Below are 14,938 nucleotides of genomic sequence, written 5' to 3'. Positions count from 1 at the left end.
TCTGAAAAATGATCAAGTTTTAGGTTGATTAATCAAAATAATTTCAACTCATTTCAAATCTAAGATACTTTCCTACTGACAGCATATACCAATCTATCTCAATAATGTGAATTAGGTGGCTTCCTTCTGTCCCTTCACAATGTGATAAATATGTGGTAAATAATTATCTGTAAGATATGGTAACAATGACTGACATCTGCCAAAAAATACAAGATCTAAACTCTTTCTGATTCTATATTGAATAAACTATTTTAGACTAGAAATACTTGTACCCATCTTGCAATCCAAAAATATAAAGCTTATCCACTTGCATCACAGGCATACTTTAAATTAAACCACTTTAGAACAAACTTTTCCCCAATCTCTTTCAAAATTCATTTGCAAAAAGCCTTAAAAAGAAGTACAGTTAGAGTGGCACATGTAATTGGCTTTGGCATCTAATATTACATCATTGCTAGGGCCTGGTATTTAACAGATCCTAAAACTATTATAGAACTGCTATACTATAAGGAATGTAAAATTCAGAGAATTTGTGATTTAAACAGCATCTATAAACTTGCTGAAGTGATTTTATAAAAATGTACCACTTCCAAATATACCAGAAGAGTTAACTCTAAGTTTTCTTTCCCTTCAATTCCTTTCCAAATAAGTATACAGATTTCAGGAACAATTTAAATCTATAAACATACAGCTATGTCACAATTAAGGTGTCAAAAAAATCACAACTTTTTACACAAATCTATAACTCCAATTATTACTACAAACATTACATATAAATCTTCAAACAGAAATTCTATTTTCCATTTCTTATATGTATATATAGTACTAAATGGAATTATTCACAAGTACTAGAGATTTAACTCAGAAAGGTAAATCAGTAGTTATTTCAAAAAATTTAAATTATAATTAGCAAAGACACATTTGCTTCAACATGAAGTTTAAGACTTTAGAATAAGAAAAAACCAGAATAAACAAATTTAAGGAGCACTAATAGAAAAATCAGTTATGATCTTTAAATACTTCAAAAGTCATTTTTAAGAGTCTGATCCAAAATCATGTACTGGTTTATTAAATTAAAGAACATCCATATTACAGAATACTAGATAATCATTTAAATATTCTAGAGAGTATTTAATGAAATATGATATGGGAAAATACTCATGATATATAAGCATGGAAAATTACCTCTATAGTATGATTCCCCTTTGGAATAAACATGTATACCTTTTTAGGATTAATAATAATTTCTACTTCCTTGTTCTATTCTATGATCTATATTACTGTTATAATTAGAAATATATTACTTAAAATTACAAATTCATTATGTTCTCTTACCTGAAGGTACTATAGCATCTTGTTCAATAATTCTTGCAGAGGCCAGATCACTGATAATATATTGTAACCTTAAATGTCTGAATACTGACACAAATGGTTTTCCTTGTTCAGTTTCAAGAAAGGCCATACCTTCAAAATCTATAAAAAACCATGTAAGTTAAACAGTCATTCTTTTAAAACCTATTATTCTTAAATGTTTTTGTGGACGGGGGATATACATGTACACTCACGTCTATTAGAATACAAAATAAGGTAGTTTTAAAGTTCTCAAGAATTTTATAAACCTTAGGTTTACAGATAAAAACATAAGGAGATTTATTTCAAAATCCCAGGAAATTAACTTTGGTCCTAATGAAACCCCTGGGCTGGGAATTCAGCTGTTTCTGGACATTTGGCATTTATAGTGCAAGTTGGGAAAGGAAGGCTTGAGAAAGGTACTTAGGGTTACACACTCTCACCAGAATCCCCCTCCCAGGAACTGAACAGGCCAGTGAAACTCTGGAGCCCAAAAGCCTCACTCAAGGGTAAGGTACACAGGACAAAGACTATCTCTTAATTTCTTTTAACTTATATTTCAGCTACATGTAATGAACACTAGTTAATATATTAATTCTCTATTGAAATACAAAATAAGAAAGACTATGTATGGCTAGGTATGGTGGCTCACGCCTGTGATCCCAGCATTTTGGGAGGCTGAGGCTGGCAGACTGTTTATGCCCAGGAGTTAGAGACCAGCCTGGGCAACATAGTGAGATGCTATCTCTATTTAAAAAAAATAAAACAAAATAAAATAAAAGACAGACATTGTAGCCATAGTTTTGCAACAGTTGGGTAGTATTCAGTTATTATTAAGATAATTCAAGGCTGGGCACGGTGGCTCACACCTGTAATCCTGGCACTTTGGGAGGCTAAGGTGGAAGGATCACTTGAGTCCAGGATGTCTAAGACGAGCCTGACCAACATTGTGAGACTCCCATCTCTACACAAAATAAAAATTAAAAAATTAGCGAGGTGTGGTGGCATGTGTCTGCAGACCCAGCTCCTCAGGAGACTGAGGTGGAAAGATTGCTTGAGCCCAGGAGTTGCAGCTTGCAGTGAGCTATGATTGTGCCGCTGCACTCCAGCCTGTGTGACAGAACAAGACCCTGTCTCTAAAATAAATAATAATAATAATACTGAAAACAGAATAATTCGGCTGGGCGTGGTGGCTCACGCCTGTAATCCCAGCACTTTGGGAGGCAGAGGCGGGTGGATCACGAGGTCAGGAGTTCAAGATCAGCCTGGCCAACATGGTGAAACGCTATCTCTACTAAAAATACAAAAAAGATTAGCCAGTCGTGGTAGTGGGTGCCTGTAATTCCAGCTACTTGGGAGGCTGAGGCAGAGAATTGCTTAAACCTGGGAGGCGGAGGATGCAGTGAGCCGAGATCACACCACTGCACTCCAGCCTGGGTGACAGAGTGAAACTTCGTCTCAAAAAAAGAAAAGAAAATAGAATAATTCAAGTTTATGAAGTATATAATTTTTTTTCTTTTAGGGAGAATTTAAGGTTATTCCTAAAAATTGCCCTCAGTTACATTCCAGTGTGCTTTCATGAGTCAGAAGGAAAGGTTTAGAGTTACTGCTATCAAACAGGGATTTGTGCATGAGCCCTAGTCTATGTTTTCTGTCAAACGACATACACCCAGGAGAGTATGTATACCCAGTCCTGTTGCTATTAAGGATAAGGAGAAAAACAAGACAGTTGCCATTATAGACTATTATGTCTCAAACTATGCTTCACATAGAATACAGGTTTTCTGTAGACCAGAAGGTGTTCCCCACTAAAATATTTTTTTCCTGAAAATTGTAAAAAGACAGCCAAGTTAACGAAAAGAATTTCCACATTATCTCATATATTTTTTGTATTCCCTTGGCACCTGCTTAGAGTCAGCAAAGCAAACAAGAAAGCAGTAAATTCATTAAAAAAATTAATAGTTAACTTTGCTTATTTATACAACAGGTACGTGACAGTGGATTTATATCTCTTGTTTTAAAAATAACAACATTGGTTCTAGTTCACATGTTGAATTAAATGTGCCAATTTCATGGGGTGTGCTGAGAATACCATTTTGTTTTTACAGGTGTTCTGTCACATGAACAAGATATAAAAATCTAATTCTGGATTGTCTCACAGAAATCTGGTGATTATATCTCATGAAGCCTTTTCGTCAAGGGTGTAGAATAGACTGGCTCATTTATTTCTGTAAGAATTTACAGAACCAAGAAAAATGTTTTAAAGTTGCTTGCTGGACAACATGTGGCCATACTTATTCCATTAGCCAAATTCAATAGCAATCCTCAAGTATAATTGTGTAGAAAACTTTCTACATTTCTATTGTTTCTTGTAGTCCTGATCCATATAGATCTGAAAAGTCAAATAATTAAGATAACTTAAAAGAAATATACAAAAATATATGCTGGGTGTGGTGGCTCATGCTTGTAGTCCTAGCACATTGGGAGGCCGAGGCAGGCAGATCACTCGAGGCCAGAAGTTCAAGACCAGCCTGGCCAACATGGCAAAACTCATCTCTACTAAAAATACAAAATATTAGCTGGGTGTGGTGGCATGCACCTGTAGTCCCAGCTACTTGAGAGGCTGAGGCAGGAGAACTGCTTGAATCTGGGAAGCGGGGGCTGCAGTGAGCCAAGATCGCACCACTGCACTTCCAGCCTGGGTGACAGAGCAAGACTCCGTCTCAAAAAAAAAAAAAAAGAAAGACAGACAGACATACACCAAAATATAACAAGAGAGGGATCACAAGTGATTTTTTCTATCCTATTTCCTAAGTATGCATCTTATTTACAATTTTAAAACTATTGAAAATGACTCTATAAAATCTTCACAGAAAAACAAGAGCATTAGACATACATTTTGGTTTGTGCAATCAGTGTCTCCCTGAAAAGTTATGTTGAACTGTATACTTTCACACCTCAGGGGCTGGGAGGGAGAGCCTCAAGTGGGAAACCAGAAGTGGACCACAGCTTGCTTCTCCAGTTTCTGTCACTTAAAGACTACAGGGCAATTTCTCTTTTGATTGATTGCTGTGGTGGAACTATCTGAAGCACAAATGATCATAAGGTTCAATCAACATTTGCCTAACATCTGCTGTTTCCACTGAGTCCCTCTCTCTTTTTAACTTCTTCACTATCCTTGTCTCTTTCCGTTTTTCTTTTTCTCTTTTTTTTTTGAGATGGAGTCTCGCTCTGTCGCCCAGGCTGGAGTACAGTGGAATGATCTCAGCTCACTGCAAGCTCCGCCTCCCGGGTTTATGCCATTCTCCTGCCTCAGCCTCCCCAGTAGCTGGGACTACAGGTGCCTGCCACCTCGCCCGGCTAGTTTTTTGTATTTTTTAGTAGAGACGGGGTTTCACCATGTTAGCCAGGATGGTCTCGATCTCCTGACCTTGTGATCCGCCCGTCTCGGCCTCCCAAAGTGCTGGGATTACAGGCTTGAGCCACCGCGCCCAGCCCTCTTTCAGTTTTTCTCTCTCTTCTGTTTATTTAAATGCTTTCCCCTACTTTTCTCCTCTGTAATTTCCCTAGTCCCTCTTTAATTGCCATAATGTAACACGAAAGTATAATTTAAGATACAAGTTTAGTATTTTTGTTCTTCAAGGAAATCAAGTTATATTTCACTGATATGGTTCTTCACACATTTTTATTTCAAGAGTTTTATAGAAAAATAATTTATCCGGCTCTGAGGTAGGAAATCTGACTACATAAAATAATTCTATAAAATGAATTTAACTAAGCTATAAAGAGCATGAAATTTTAAAATTAAGAACATCTATTCATCAAAAAACATTTTTTTTTTCCTTTTTTTTTGAGACAGGGTCTCATACTCTGCTGTCCAGGCTGGAGTGCAGTGGTGTGTGGCCATGGCTCACCACTGCCCCGACCCCCCCAGGCTCAGGTGATCCTCCCCCCATGTCAGCCTCCCCAGTAGCTGGGAATGCAGACAAGTGTACACCACCATGCCCTGCTAATTCTTTTTTTTTGAGACAGAGTTTTGCTCGCTGCCCAGGCTAAAGTGTGGTGGCACAATCTTGGCTCACTGCAACCTCTGCCTTCTGGTTTGAAGCGATTCTCCTCCCTCAGGCTCCCTAACAGCTGGGATTACAGGCGCCTGCCACCAAGCCCGGCTAATTTTTGTATCTTTAGTAGAGATGGGGTTTCACCATGTTGGCCAGGCTGGTCTCCAACTCCTGACCTTGTGATCCACCCACCTCAGCCTCCCAAAGTGCTGGGAGTACAGGCATGAGCCTTCGTGCCTGGCTGCCCTGCAAATTCTTTATGTTGCTCAGGCTGTCCTTGAACTCTTGGGCTCAAGTGAGCCTCCTGCCTTGACCTCCCAAAGTGCTGGGATTACAGGTGTGAGCCACGGCACCAACCAAAAAGACATCTTTAATAAATTAAAAAGATAACCTACAAACTGGAAGTGCAGAACACATTTATGACAAAGTATTAGTTATCAGGAATATATAAAGAAAGCCTACAAATCAATAAGAAAAGACAAATGTGACATTAAAATAGGAAACATACCTAAACAGATATCTCACAGAAGAGGAAACATGTGGCTAATAACCATATTAAGGGTCGTTCAATCTCTTTAGTTATAAAGGAAATTAAAATTAAGGCCACAACGTGACACAGTTCCATAACAACTAAAATAAAATGATACATTATCCAGTGGCGTGTTGCCACTGGCTCATAGGAGCTGACTATGTACATCTCCTTTTTCACAAAGCGATGTCATGTTGGTAGTTTGCAATCAATCAGCCACGATGGGAAAATTCGTACCATGGGAATTAAAAAATGGTACTAATCAGGGATTGTTTTTTTCAGAGTCAGCTTATTAGCACACCACTATGTAATATATGTTAAGACATATATACTTGGTGCAATAATATATATTTTTAAAGCAAAAGAATAAACATGAAGTTCAAGATAGTGGTTAGGAAAAGTCAGAGGGACACAATAGAAAAGAAGCACACGAGTTAGACTGAAGTTACTGATGTTCTAATTCTCCAAGATTAGGTCATAAAGGCTCAACGTATTAAAAATAAACCAAAAAGGTGGCCACAAGCTAAGAAAATCATGAACTAAGGATTATGATTTATCCAGTTCTTTGCACCTGACAGCCGTAAAAAATACTTTTTCTAGATATGTTTTAGCAAAGTAAAAAATAATATACATACATTTTAATATACACACACATGTATTTTTTACATTGCATGCCCTTCTTTGCGCAGATAAGACCTTATAGCAGTTGATCTTAACCAATTTTAGATCAGTCTCTACTGAGAATCTGATGGAAGGTATGGAAGCTCTCATCCCACAAAGGTATGTGCAGCACACACACATATCAAATTCTGTACCCACTTTTGGGTGTCAGTGACACATGAAAGCCTATCTATGGCCCCCATGTTAAGAATGGTTGCCTGACAGGGTATAGTTTGTTAGAGAAAACTCAGTGTGGTCAAGACAAATGCAGTCAACAAGATCTGTTGGTGATATAATGGGAAAAACAATAGTTTTGGGGGATCAAGAGTATGGTGACAGTTCAAGGAGTAACAATTCAGACAATGATAGATAAGGCATTTTTCTTATCTAGCCTTGATTTTCTCACTGTAAATGAGGGGCTGAAGTAGATAACTGCTAAGGTTTTCTCTAAGCTCTAAAATTAAGTCTATAAACAAGTTAGGGCCTGATTTCATTTGATTAATTAATTAATTTATTTTCTGTTCTCATGGGGCCTGATTTTAATAAATTTCCTTTTAAAAGACAAGTTCTCAAAAATTTCAGGCCTACCTTTCCTTTGTTTAGAAAACCAGACATCTGTCTCTGTCAAAAGCTGTTTTAAAGATCCATTCCAAGAAGGCACAAGTTGAAGGAACATCCACTGGGTTAAAAAAATTAAATAAGAACACAATTATGAAATTTCATCATTTTATGATTTTACATTTTCAGATTGCTTTCACCTTAAAATATAATAGCTAAAAAATTTAACTTCTACTTTACCAGCAATTGCAAAAAAGAAAGTACAACTATTAGATGACATGCTTATAAGCACTCAATTTATCATGGCATTCTCATAGTCAAATGGCTGGGTGCTGTGGCTCACACCTATAATCCCAGCACTTGGGAGGCCAAGGTGGGCAGATCGCTTGAGAGAGGTTTAGACCAGCCTGGGAAACATGGTGAAACCTCACCTCTACAAAAAAAAAAAAAAAAAGGGCATGGTGGCATGCATCTGGAGTCCCAGCTACTCAAGAGGCTGAGGTGGGAGAACCTTTTGAGCCCTGGAGGTCAAGGTTGCAGTGAGTCATGATTGCACCACTGTGTTCTAGTCTAAGTGACAGAGCGAGACCTTGTCTCGAGGAAAAAAAACAAAATAGTCCAGTGATAAAAATTGGATGTGGGTGCTAAGGAGTAAGCCAATCCTTGAGAAGTCTTTATGGTAACTCACTGGAGATTACTGTATTAAAAAGGTAAAGGTCTAATATATATATATGTATATTACATTAGTAATTTTATACTAACTTATTCTACTGACTAACAACTCAGTTTCACTAAATACTATATGAAATTATAAAAGCAAGAAATTAACACAGGAAAAAGGAGCTTCTTTGTCTTATTGCTGCCGAGATAATATGCACAGCAGGTAAGAGCAAAAACTTTTAAATCCTGGACCTGGCACTTAAGAGCTGGGCACATTACCTAATATCTCTGGGCCTTAATCTCTTCATTTGTAAAATGAGCATGATAATATGTTTACCTCATAGGACACTAAAATATTTAATATATATAAATACTTAGAATGGTGTACGGCATGTAAACACCCTGTAAGTATTAGCACTTATCATTACCGGCAAAAAGCAGTTATAACAACAGAAATGAATGCCACTGTGACAACTCACTGCAGGCTGCACCTCCTAGGTTCAGGTGAGCCTCCCACCTCAGCCTCCTGAGTAGCTGGGACTACAGGCACAAACACCACACCCAGCTAAGCTTTCGTATTTTTTGTAGACAGGGGTTTTTGCCATGTTACCCAAGCTGATCTTGAACTCCACACCGTAAGCGATCCGCCAGCCTGGGCCTCCCAAATTGCTGGGATTACAGGCGTGAGTCACTGTGCCTGACCTCTGCACCAATTTTTTAAAAGACTAGATAGCCCAGATAGTAAAGTTCCTTGAAGAAAAATAGTAACAAAATTTCATTTCTACCATAGAAACAAACAAACAAAGAGTCCCTATGAGATAAGCTAGAAAGTGTCTCAGTCTGAAGTTTCACAACTGTGTTAAATACTCACAATACTGTTTTGGGGACAAAAGGGTAAAGGCAGGATTATGCAGTAGGAAGAGGGCAATGGACTGGGACTCCCAAGATCCAGTCTCTGCCTCAAGCCTGCTCTGAGTCTCACTATCTACATGAAAGAATAGTGGCTGATCTGTATCTTCAGAGAGTTGTGAAAATAAAATTAGATTTTTAAAATGTTGAAACTTTTCAAAAGGATGAAGTAAAACATATGCGAGACATGCAAACAGGCCTTTAAAAGAAAAATTTCAACATTGCTTAGAAAAAGTGTGTCTAAAAATGCCATCATTAACTGAAGCTCAACTTTGAAAACGTTCCTAAAAATGATATAAAACATTTCTGATTATGTAAATAAACAAATAACAACAATATATTTTTTGTTAAAGAGAAGTCTGGGAAAAAACAGAAAAGTATTCCTAAAATAGAAAAGTACAAAAAATAAAGTTAAAATCACTAATGATACCAAATCCCTAAATATAAAGACTTTTTAATGTTTTGGCCTATTTCCTTTTCCTACATTTATAACCATCCCTTTATTGCTGGACACTGTCTACAGTTTTTCACCACTATACACAGTGCTGAGGTGACATCCTTGCATAATATGACATCATATTATGTCAGTACCTTTTTTAGAGTGGTGTATATATCCATCTCCACTTGCATCACAAATAAGTTAGATGAACCAATGAGCTGTTTCATGACATTTATACTGAAAAGGATAAACAGAGGGAGTGAGCTTATCTTTAGGCACAGGCTAAAGGATCCTGGTGGAACTAAAAGCTTTGTCTTTCTTTTAAAAAATACGTGGAATTAAAAATGAAAGCAGTCCTTCTGCCCAAGACAAAGAATCTTAGAAAACAATCTATCTGGATACAAGGATACTTTTAATTCAGATAGTGTGCTGTGAAAGGTCCTTTTCACACTGATAGGGAAACAAAGAGCTCTGATCTGCTGATTAATCAAGTTAAAGCAACGTTCCAATAAGATAACTTTCAGTATGCTCTGATAAAATGACAGCCATCCTCTTTTGCCTTCCCCCACTCCACTTCTATGTTTTGTTTTGTTCTTTAAAAAAAGGCCAGGTTGCACGTTATGCACATGTACCCTAGAACTTAAATTATAATAAAAAAAAAAAAAAAAAAAAAAAAAAAAGGCCAGGCATAGTGGCTCACATCTGTAATCCCAGCACTTTGGGAGGCAGGAGAATCATTTGAAGCCAGATGTTTGAGACCACCTGGACAACATGGTGAGACCTTGTGGACAAAAAAATAAAAACAAACAAACAAAAAAAATTAGCCAATCATGTTGGTGTGCACCTGTAGTCCCAGCTACTTGTGAGGTTGAAGGGGTAGAAGGATCACTTGAGCCCAAGAGGTGGAGGTTGCAGTGAGCCGAGACTACCACTGTACTCCAGCCTGGGCAACAGAGCAAGACACTGTCTCCAAAAAAAAAAAAGACACTAGAATAGCTATATCGTCAAAGTAATCTTTAACCTCTAGGCTTAAGAGAATTGCTTAGTCATAAACTATGGTTTTAGTACTATTCAAGAGCATAAGATCAAGAAACATGTGCTATTTAGAGTAAAAATGACATCATCAGTTATTTTGTTTTGCTTTTCCTTTGTTCTTTCTTTCCTTTGAGCCACAAAAAGCCAAGAGAGCATGTGGGTTTTTAAGAGGATCCTGCTCCTTTTTCAAAAAGCTCAACGAGAAATTAGAGTTGTCCCCTTGTATCTGTGGGGGGTTGGTTTCAGAACCCCCTACAAATACCAAAATCCTCTATGCTCAAGGCCCTTATATAAAATGGCACAGTATTTGCATGTAACCTATGCACATCCTCTCGTATACTTTAAATCATTTCTAGGTGTTCTTATAGTACTTAATACAATGTAAATGTTATGCAATAGTTGTCATACAATATTGGGTTTTTTGTTATCATTTTTTAAAGTTTTTCCCCCAAATCTTTTCAATCAGCAGTTGGTTGAATCCACAAACGGAGGATCCACAGATATGGAGGGTTGACTGTATTAAAGTATTTCTAATGATTTTCAAATCAAACATTCTACGGTGATTTATTTATGCCTCAATATCACCAGGTGATGAATGTCTCTCACACTTCTCTACCAAATTACCTCGTAAAGGCAAAAGAAAGGAAAAAACTCAATAATCTAGGTGGTGGTCTAACCATAAAAATAACATTTCTATAAATGGTATCTTGACAGTTCAAGGAAACTTGAATTCCCTCTATTCCATAATGTATTTAAACATAAAAATGTTTACCTGTCCCCCACCTCAACAACAACAACAACAACAAATCAGTACAATCAGTAAAATTCACATCCCGGCAAGCTATGCAATGTTTGACTTTAGTTTTGTACATTTCCATCAGAAAGTCACTTACTCCCGGGCACATTTGTATCCCTGTCTCCGAAGCACTGCTGTCAAGGAAATGCAAGCCAGAAAATGACTGTAATGCCAACCAGCCTTCAAAAGTTCACTGCTAGCCAGATTTTCTCAGACCCATCACAAATACCTTAGTCCCATTACTACAAATAAGTTCCCTGACAGCAAGAGACCATGACAAAATCATCTCCGCATCCTTCACAGCCACTAACAGAATATCTTTATACATAATGAACAGTTAGAAAGTACTTGCTGCAGGAATAAATGGATAATATGCGTACTTAATCCAAAAAGCCAAACTAAGCTGGGTGCAATGGTATGTGCCTATAATCCCTGCTACTTGGAGGCTGAGGTGGGAGGACTGCTTGAGCCCAGGAGTTTGAGTCTAGCCTGGGCAACATAGCAAGGCCCCCATCTCTTTAAAAAAGAAAGACTGCTATGCAGCTTGGGTGGTGGGCATTCCTCATTGTCACAGCCGTATTTCTTGTAGGTTTTTAGAACCCTGGAATCCATTTCTCATGGGTGACTGCGGTCCTATTATTCCAGCTTGGACTACATGGTCCACAGGTGACAAAGAAACCTTGGCCCCCTGGCTCCATCTCCAGGACCTCTGGCTCTGCGCTGTGCTGTGTGCGACCGGGTCCCGCTTGAGGATGAAGGCAGCGCAGTTGACTGTGGGAGCCTCTGCAGCCCCAGCCTGAAGCCTGCATGGGACCCTGTGTGGTGCTAACAGTTTTTTTTAAAGGAAGACTGATATTTTCTCAAAGAGAGGGGACGTCACTATGTTGCCCAGGATGATCTCGAACTCCTAGATTCAAGCAATCCTCCCAACTTGGCCTCCCAAAGTGCTGGGATTACAGGTCTAGGTTTTCCTAAATCTGCTTTTCTGGTAGAGAAACCCTGAGGACTGATTGGCTTTTGCTTGTCTAAAACCATGGCCTGCGAATTTGTAACATTCAGGAACATGGCCATAGACTTCTCTCATCAGGAGTGGGAATACCTTGACCTGGTTCAGAAGACCTTGTACCAGGAGGTGACAGTGAAGAACTATGGTAACTTGGTCTCACTGGGGTCTCACTCTCACTGAGGCTGGAGTGCAGTGTCGCAATCACAGCTCACTGTAACCTTGACCTCCATGGCTCAAGCAATCCTCCTGCCTCAGCCTCCAGAGTAGCTGGGATTACAGATTTGAATTCAAGGAGTGAAATAATCAGAGACGGAAAAATGTACATTTATAGGAGACACACATTTGTTACTCCACATCAGAGAATTCATTCTAGTGAGAAAACCGATCAACATGAAAAGTTTTTGAAGGTTAAAAAAAAAGAAAAGGCCAAAACAGTTTCTTCAAACTTATTTCTCAATAATAAAGATGATTTCTAAAATATACCTTTTAAATTCTCTAAGAGTCTGGCAAAACCTGAATCTTTTCTATAGTCTTATAACAGTAATGCATTTTTCTATTAAAATTGGTTAAAACAGTAGACATAATATCCATTATATTATTCACAACAAAGAAATAAGTTTGTGTAGCATTTCTTCAGCTTATGGATGTAGTCAAGCCCTTTCATTAAATTGTTTGCTTTTTCATATTTTTGTGTTCTACAAAAATGTTACGTACTTTAACAAATGATAAACAATATTTTAGGATGACTAATTATAAAGTTACTTGAAATTCAGATACCTGAGTTCTTTAAAAAGTTCAACATTCTGGTGAGTCATCAAATTGTTTAGAAGCCATTCAAGGCACCTGAAATTAAAATATATAATTATTACATTATATACCATGTATTTACAATTTATTAAGTAGTACTTACAGTTAAAATAAAATCAGAATATTAATCTTGCCAGAACATGCTCAAGACTTTTAACTTAACAATAGGAAATTTAGTATTATTTTTGTCAGTAGATATTATTAAGAGAATATTTCCTTTTTATTAATGAAAGCATTTCTAGTTTTAAAACTTCATTTTGAGTTTGTGTTAAATAGTTTATTAAGGGGTCTGCATACTACTATAACCTTTAAAATCTCAAAACAGGTACTGCAATTTTCAAGAGTTAGAAGGACTGTCAGTCATTGCAATGATATAATGTCTATCAGGCCTACTTCTTAAACAATTTTAATAGAAAATGTACTATAAAGTGCAGTGGCATGATCACAGCTCACTGCAGTCTTGAACCTCCTGGGCTCAAAGAATCCTCTGACCTCAGCCTCCAGAATGGCTGGGACCACAGGTGCATGCCACCATGCCTGGCTAATTTTTTAAATTTTTTGTAGAGATGGGGTCTCCCTGTGTTGCTCAGGCTGGTCATGATCTCCTGGGCTCAAGTGATCCTTCTGCCTTGGCCTCCCAAATCACTGGGATTACAGGTGTTAGCTACCACACCTGACCAAGAGTGACCATGGTTTTTATAAGCATATACATAACCCATCTATGGTCACTGACAAAGACAACACTTTTGAGGAATTTACTAACTAGTCCAAAAGTTAAAATGGGCTTTTTAACAAAATTCCATTCCCCTATCCTAATTTTCCTTAATTCTTTCTTTTTTATAGCTATACATTCTCTTAAGAAACTAAAGCAACCAAATTCCTAAAGTGGGATAGGAAGAAAAATGAGAAAGGTAACTCACTTTTTCTTTACAGAATCTAATCCATAGGTCCCTGCTGATGTGTAATAGCCACATACAGTTTTCACATTAATTGTTTCCTTCATTGTCTCACCACACTGCTGTATTAAACCGTCCTGTAAATATAAATAAGCACTGGAAAGGCCCATTTCACGTGGGAAAAATTAGCTCTGATATGTGCTTTTACATATTAAAAAGGAAAAAAAAAAAGAAAGAAGAAAGAAAAGAAAGAAAACTCATTAAGTGCAGCAAACCTAAGTTTTTTTTTTTTTTTTTTTTTTAACAAGTCCAATAAAAATACTGAAAAAAATTCAGCAAGTATTCAACTAAATACTTGGAATTTGAAAATGGAAGGTGGGGGGAGCAGTCAGGTAGAGATGAATACTGCTATTCTTTTTCTTTTCTATTCTTCCCTCTCTGAGACCTTTGCAAATTTCTTTAGCAGCATTTTGTCTGTTTTGCCATTTCTTTTTAAATTAAGAAGTCTACATAGTCAGTTAACCATGTCATGGGCCTAAACAAATAGTATGCATTAGCAGAAAGTGATTATTAAGTTTAAAATAACTACAATATCTAAGAGACACACCTAAAACAAGTATATTGTTATTTTAAATTATGAACATTAAAGTTTTAACCTAAAATGTTTATATAGGTTTTAAGTGAACTAACTTTAATATATGGAAAGAATACTACTTTTCGTTCAAATTTCTGAAATATATTCATCATGCAGGTATATTAAGTTAAAGAGTTAGTAAATCATAAAAGTAATACAGAAAGTAAATTTAGAACAAAATCAAAAGGACCAGAGTTAGAAAATAAAGTATACTTATTGGAAATAAGTATTGAAAGGATCAAAACATTTTGAAAATCAAATGATCTCAACCAAGGATATTTAGCAAGCTATTAACTAATATTTCAAATGAATCAGTACAAAAATACTACACAAAAGTAAACAATTTTTTAAGATTAAAATAAAACATTGACTCCATTAGGATTTTCAACTTACCTGGAAATCATTCTAGACTCTTCCCCTTTCCTCTTAACACTTAGTCTGTCACCAAGTCCAGCAGATTATCCCTGAATCTCTCTGCTATCTACTTTTTCCTCTTCAAGCTTATTGCTACTACCCTACTTTCCTCCCTTGGACGACTGCAATAGGTTTTTGTCTCTAATGCTGTATTCATCTTTCCTTCAATTCATCTTTCACATTG

At 37.0% G+C, this 14,938-nt stretch overlaps 1 protein-coding gene across 1 annotated transcript in view; it reads right to left on the bottom strand.

Annotated features, from left to right (window-relative positions):
* Positions 1 to 14,938, bottom strand: part of GMCL1 (germ cell-less 1, spermatogenesis associated) — a 52,606-nt gene that overhangs the window by 24,804 nt on the left and 12,864 nt on the right. The window contains exons 5-9 of the mRNA XM_023224009.2: positions 13,731 to 13,843; positions 12,781 to 12,846; positions 9,319 to 9,403; positions 7,189 to 7,279; positions 1,336 to 1,473 (exon numbers count right to left, since the gene is read on the bottom strand). Of these exons, the coding sequence (XP_023079777.2) occupies positions 1,336 to 1,473; positions 7,189 to 7,279; positions 9,319 to 9,403; positions 12,781 to 12,846; positions 13,731 to 13,843 (493 nt within the window). The remainder of the gene's footprint in view (positions 1 to 1,335; positions 1,474 to 7,188; positions 7,280 to 9,318; positions 9,404 to 12,780; positions 12,847 to 13,730; positions 13,844 to 14,938) is intronic.

The sequence above is a fragment of the Piliocolobus tephrosceles genome, chromosome 15, assembly GCF_002776525.5.
Source record: "Piliocolobus tephrosceles isolate RC106 chromosome 15, ASM277652v3, whole genome shotgun sequence".
In the NCBI taxonomy this organism is placed as follows: Eukaryota; Metazoa; Chordata; class Mammalia; order Primates; family Cercopithecidae; genus Piliocolobus; species Piliocolobus tephrosceles.
The sequence above is the reverse complement of the archived record's forward strand: the minus strand, read 5'-3'. Positions and strand labels throughout refer to the sequence as shown.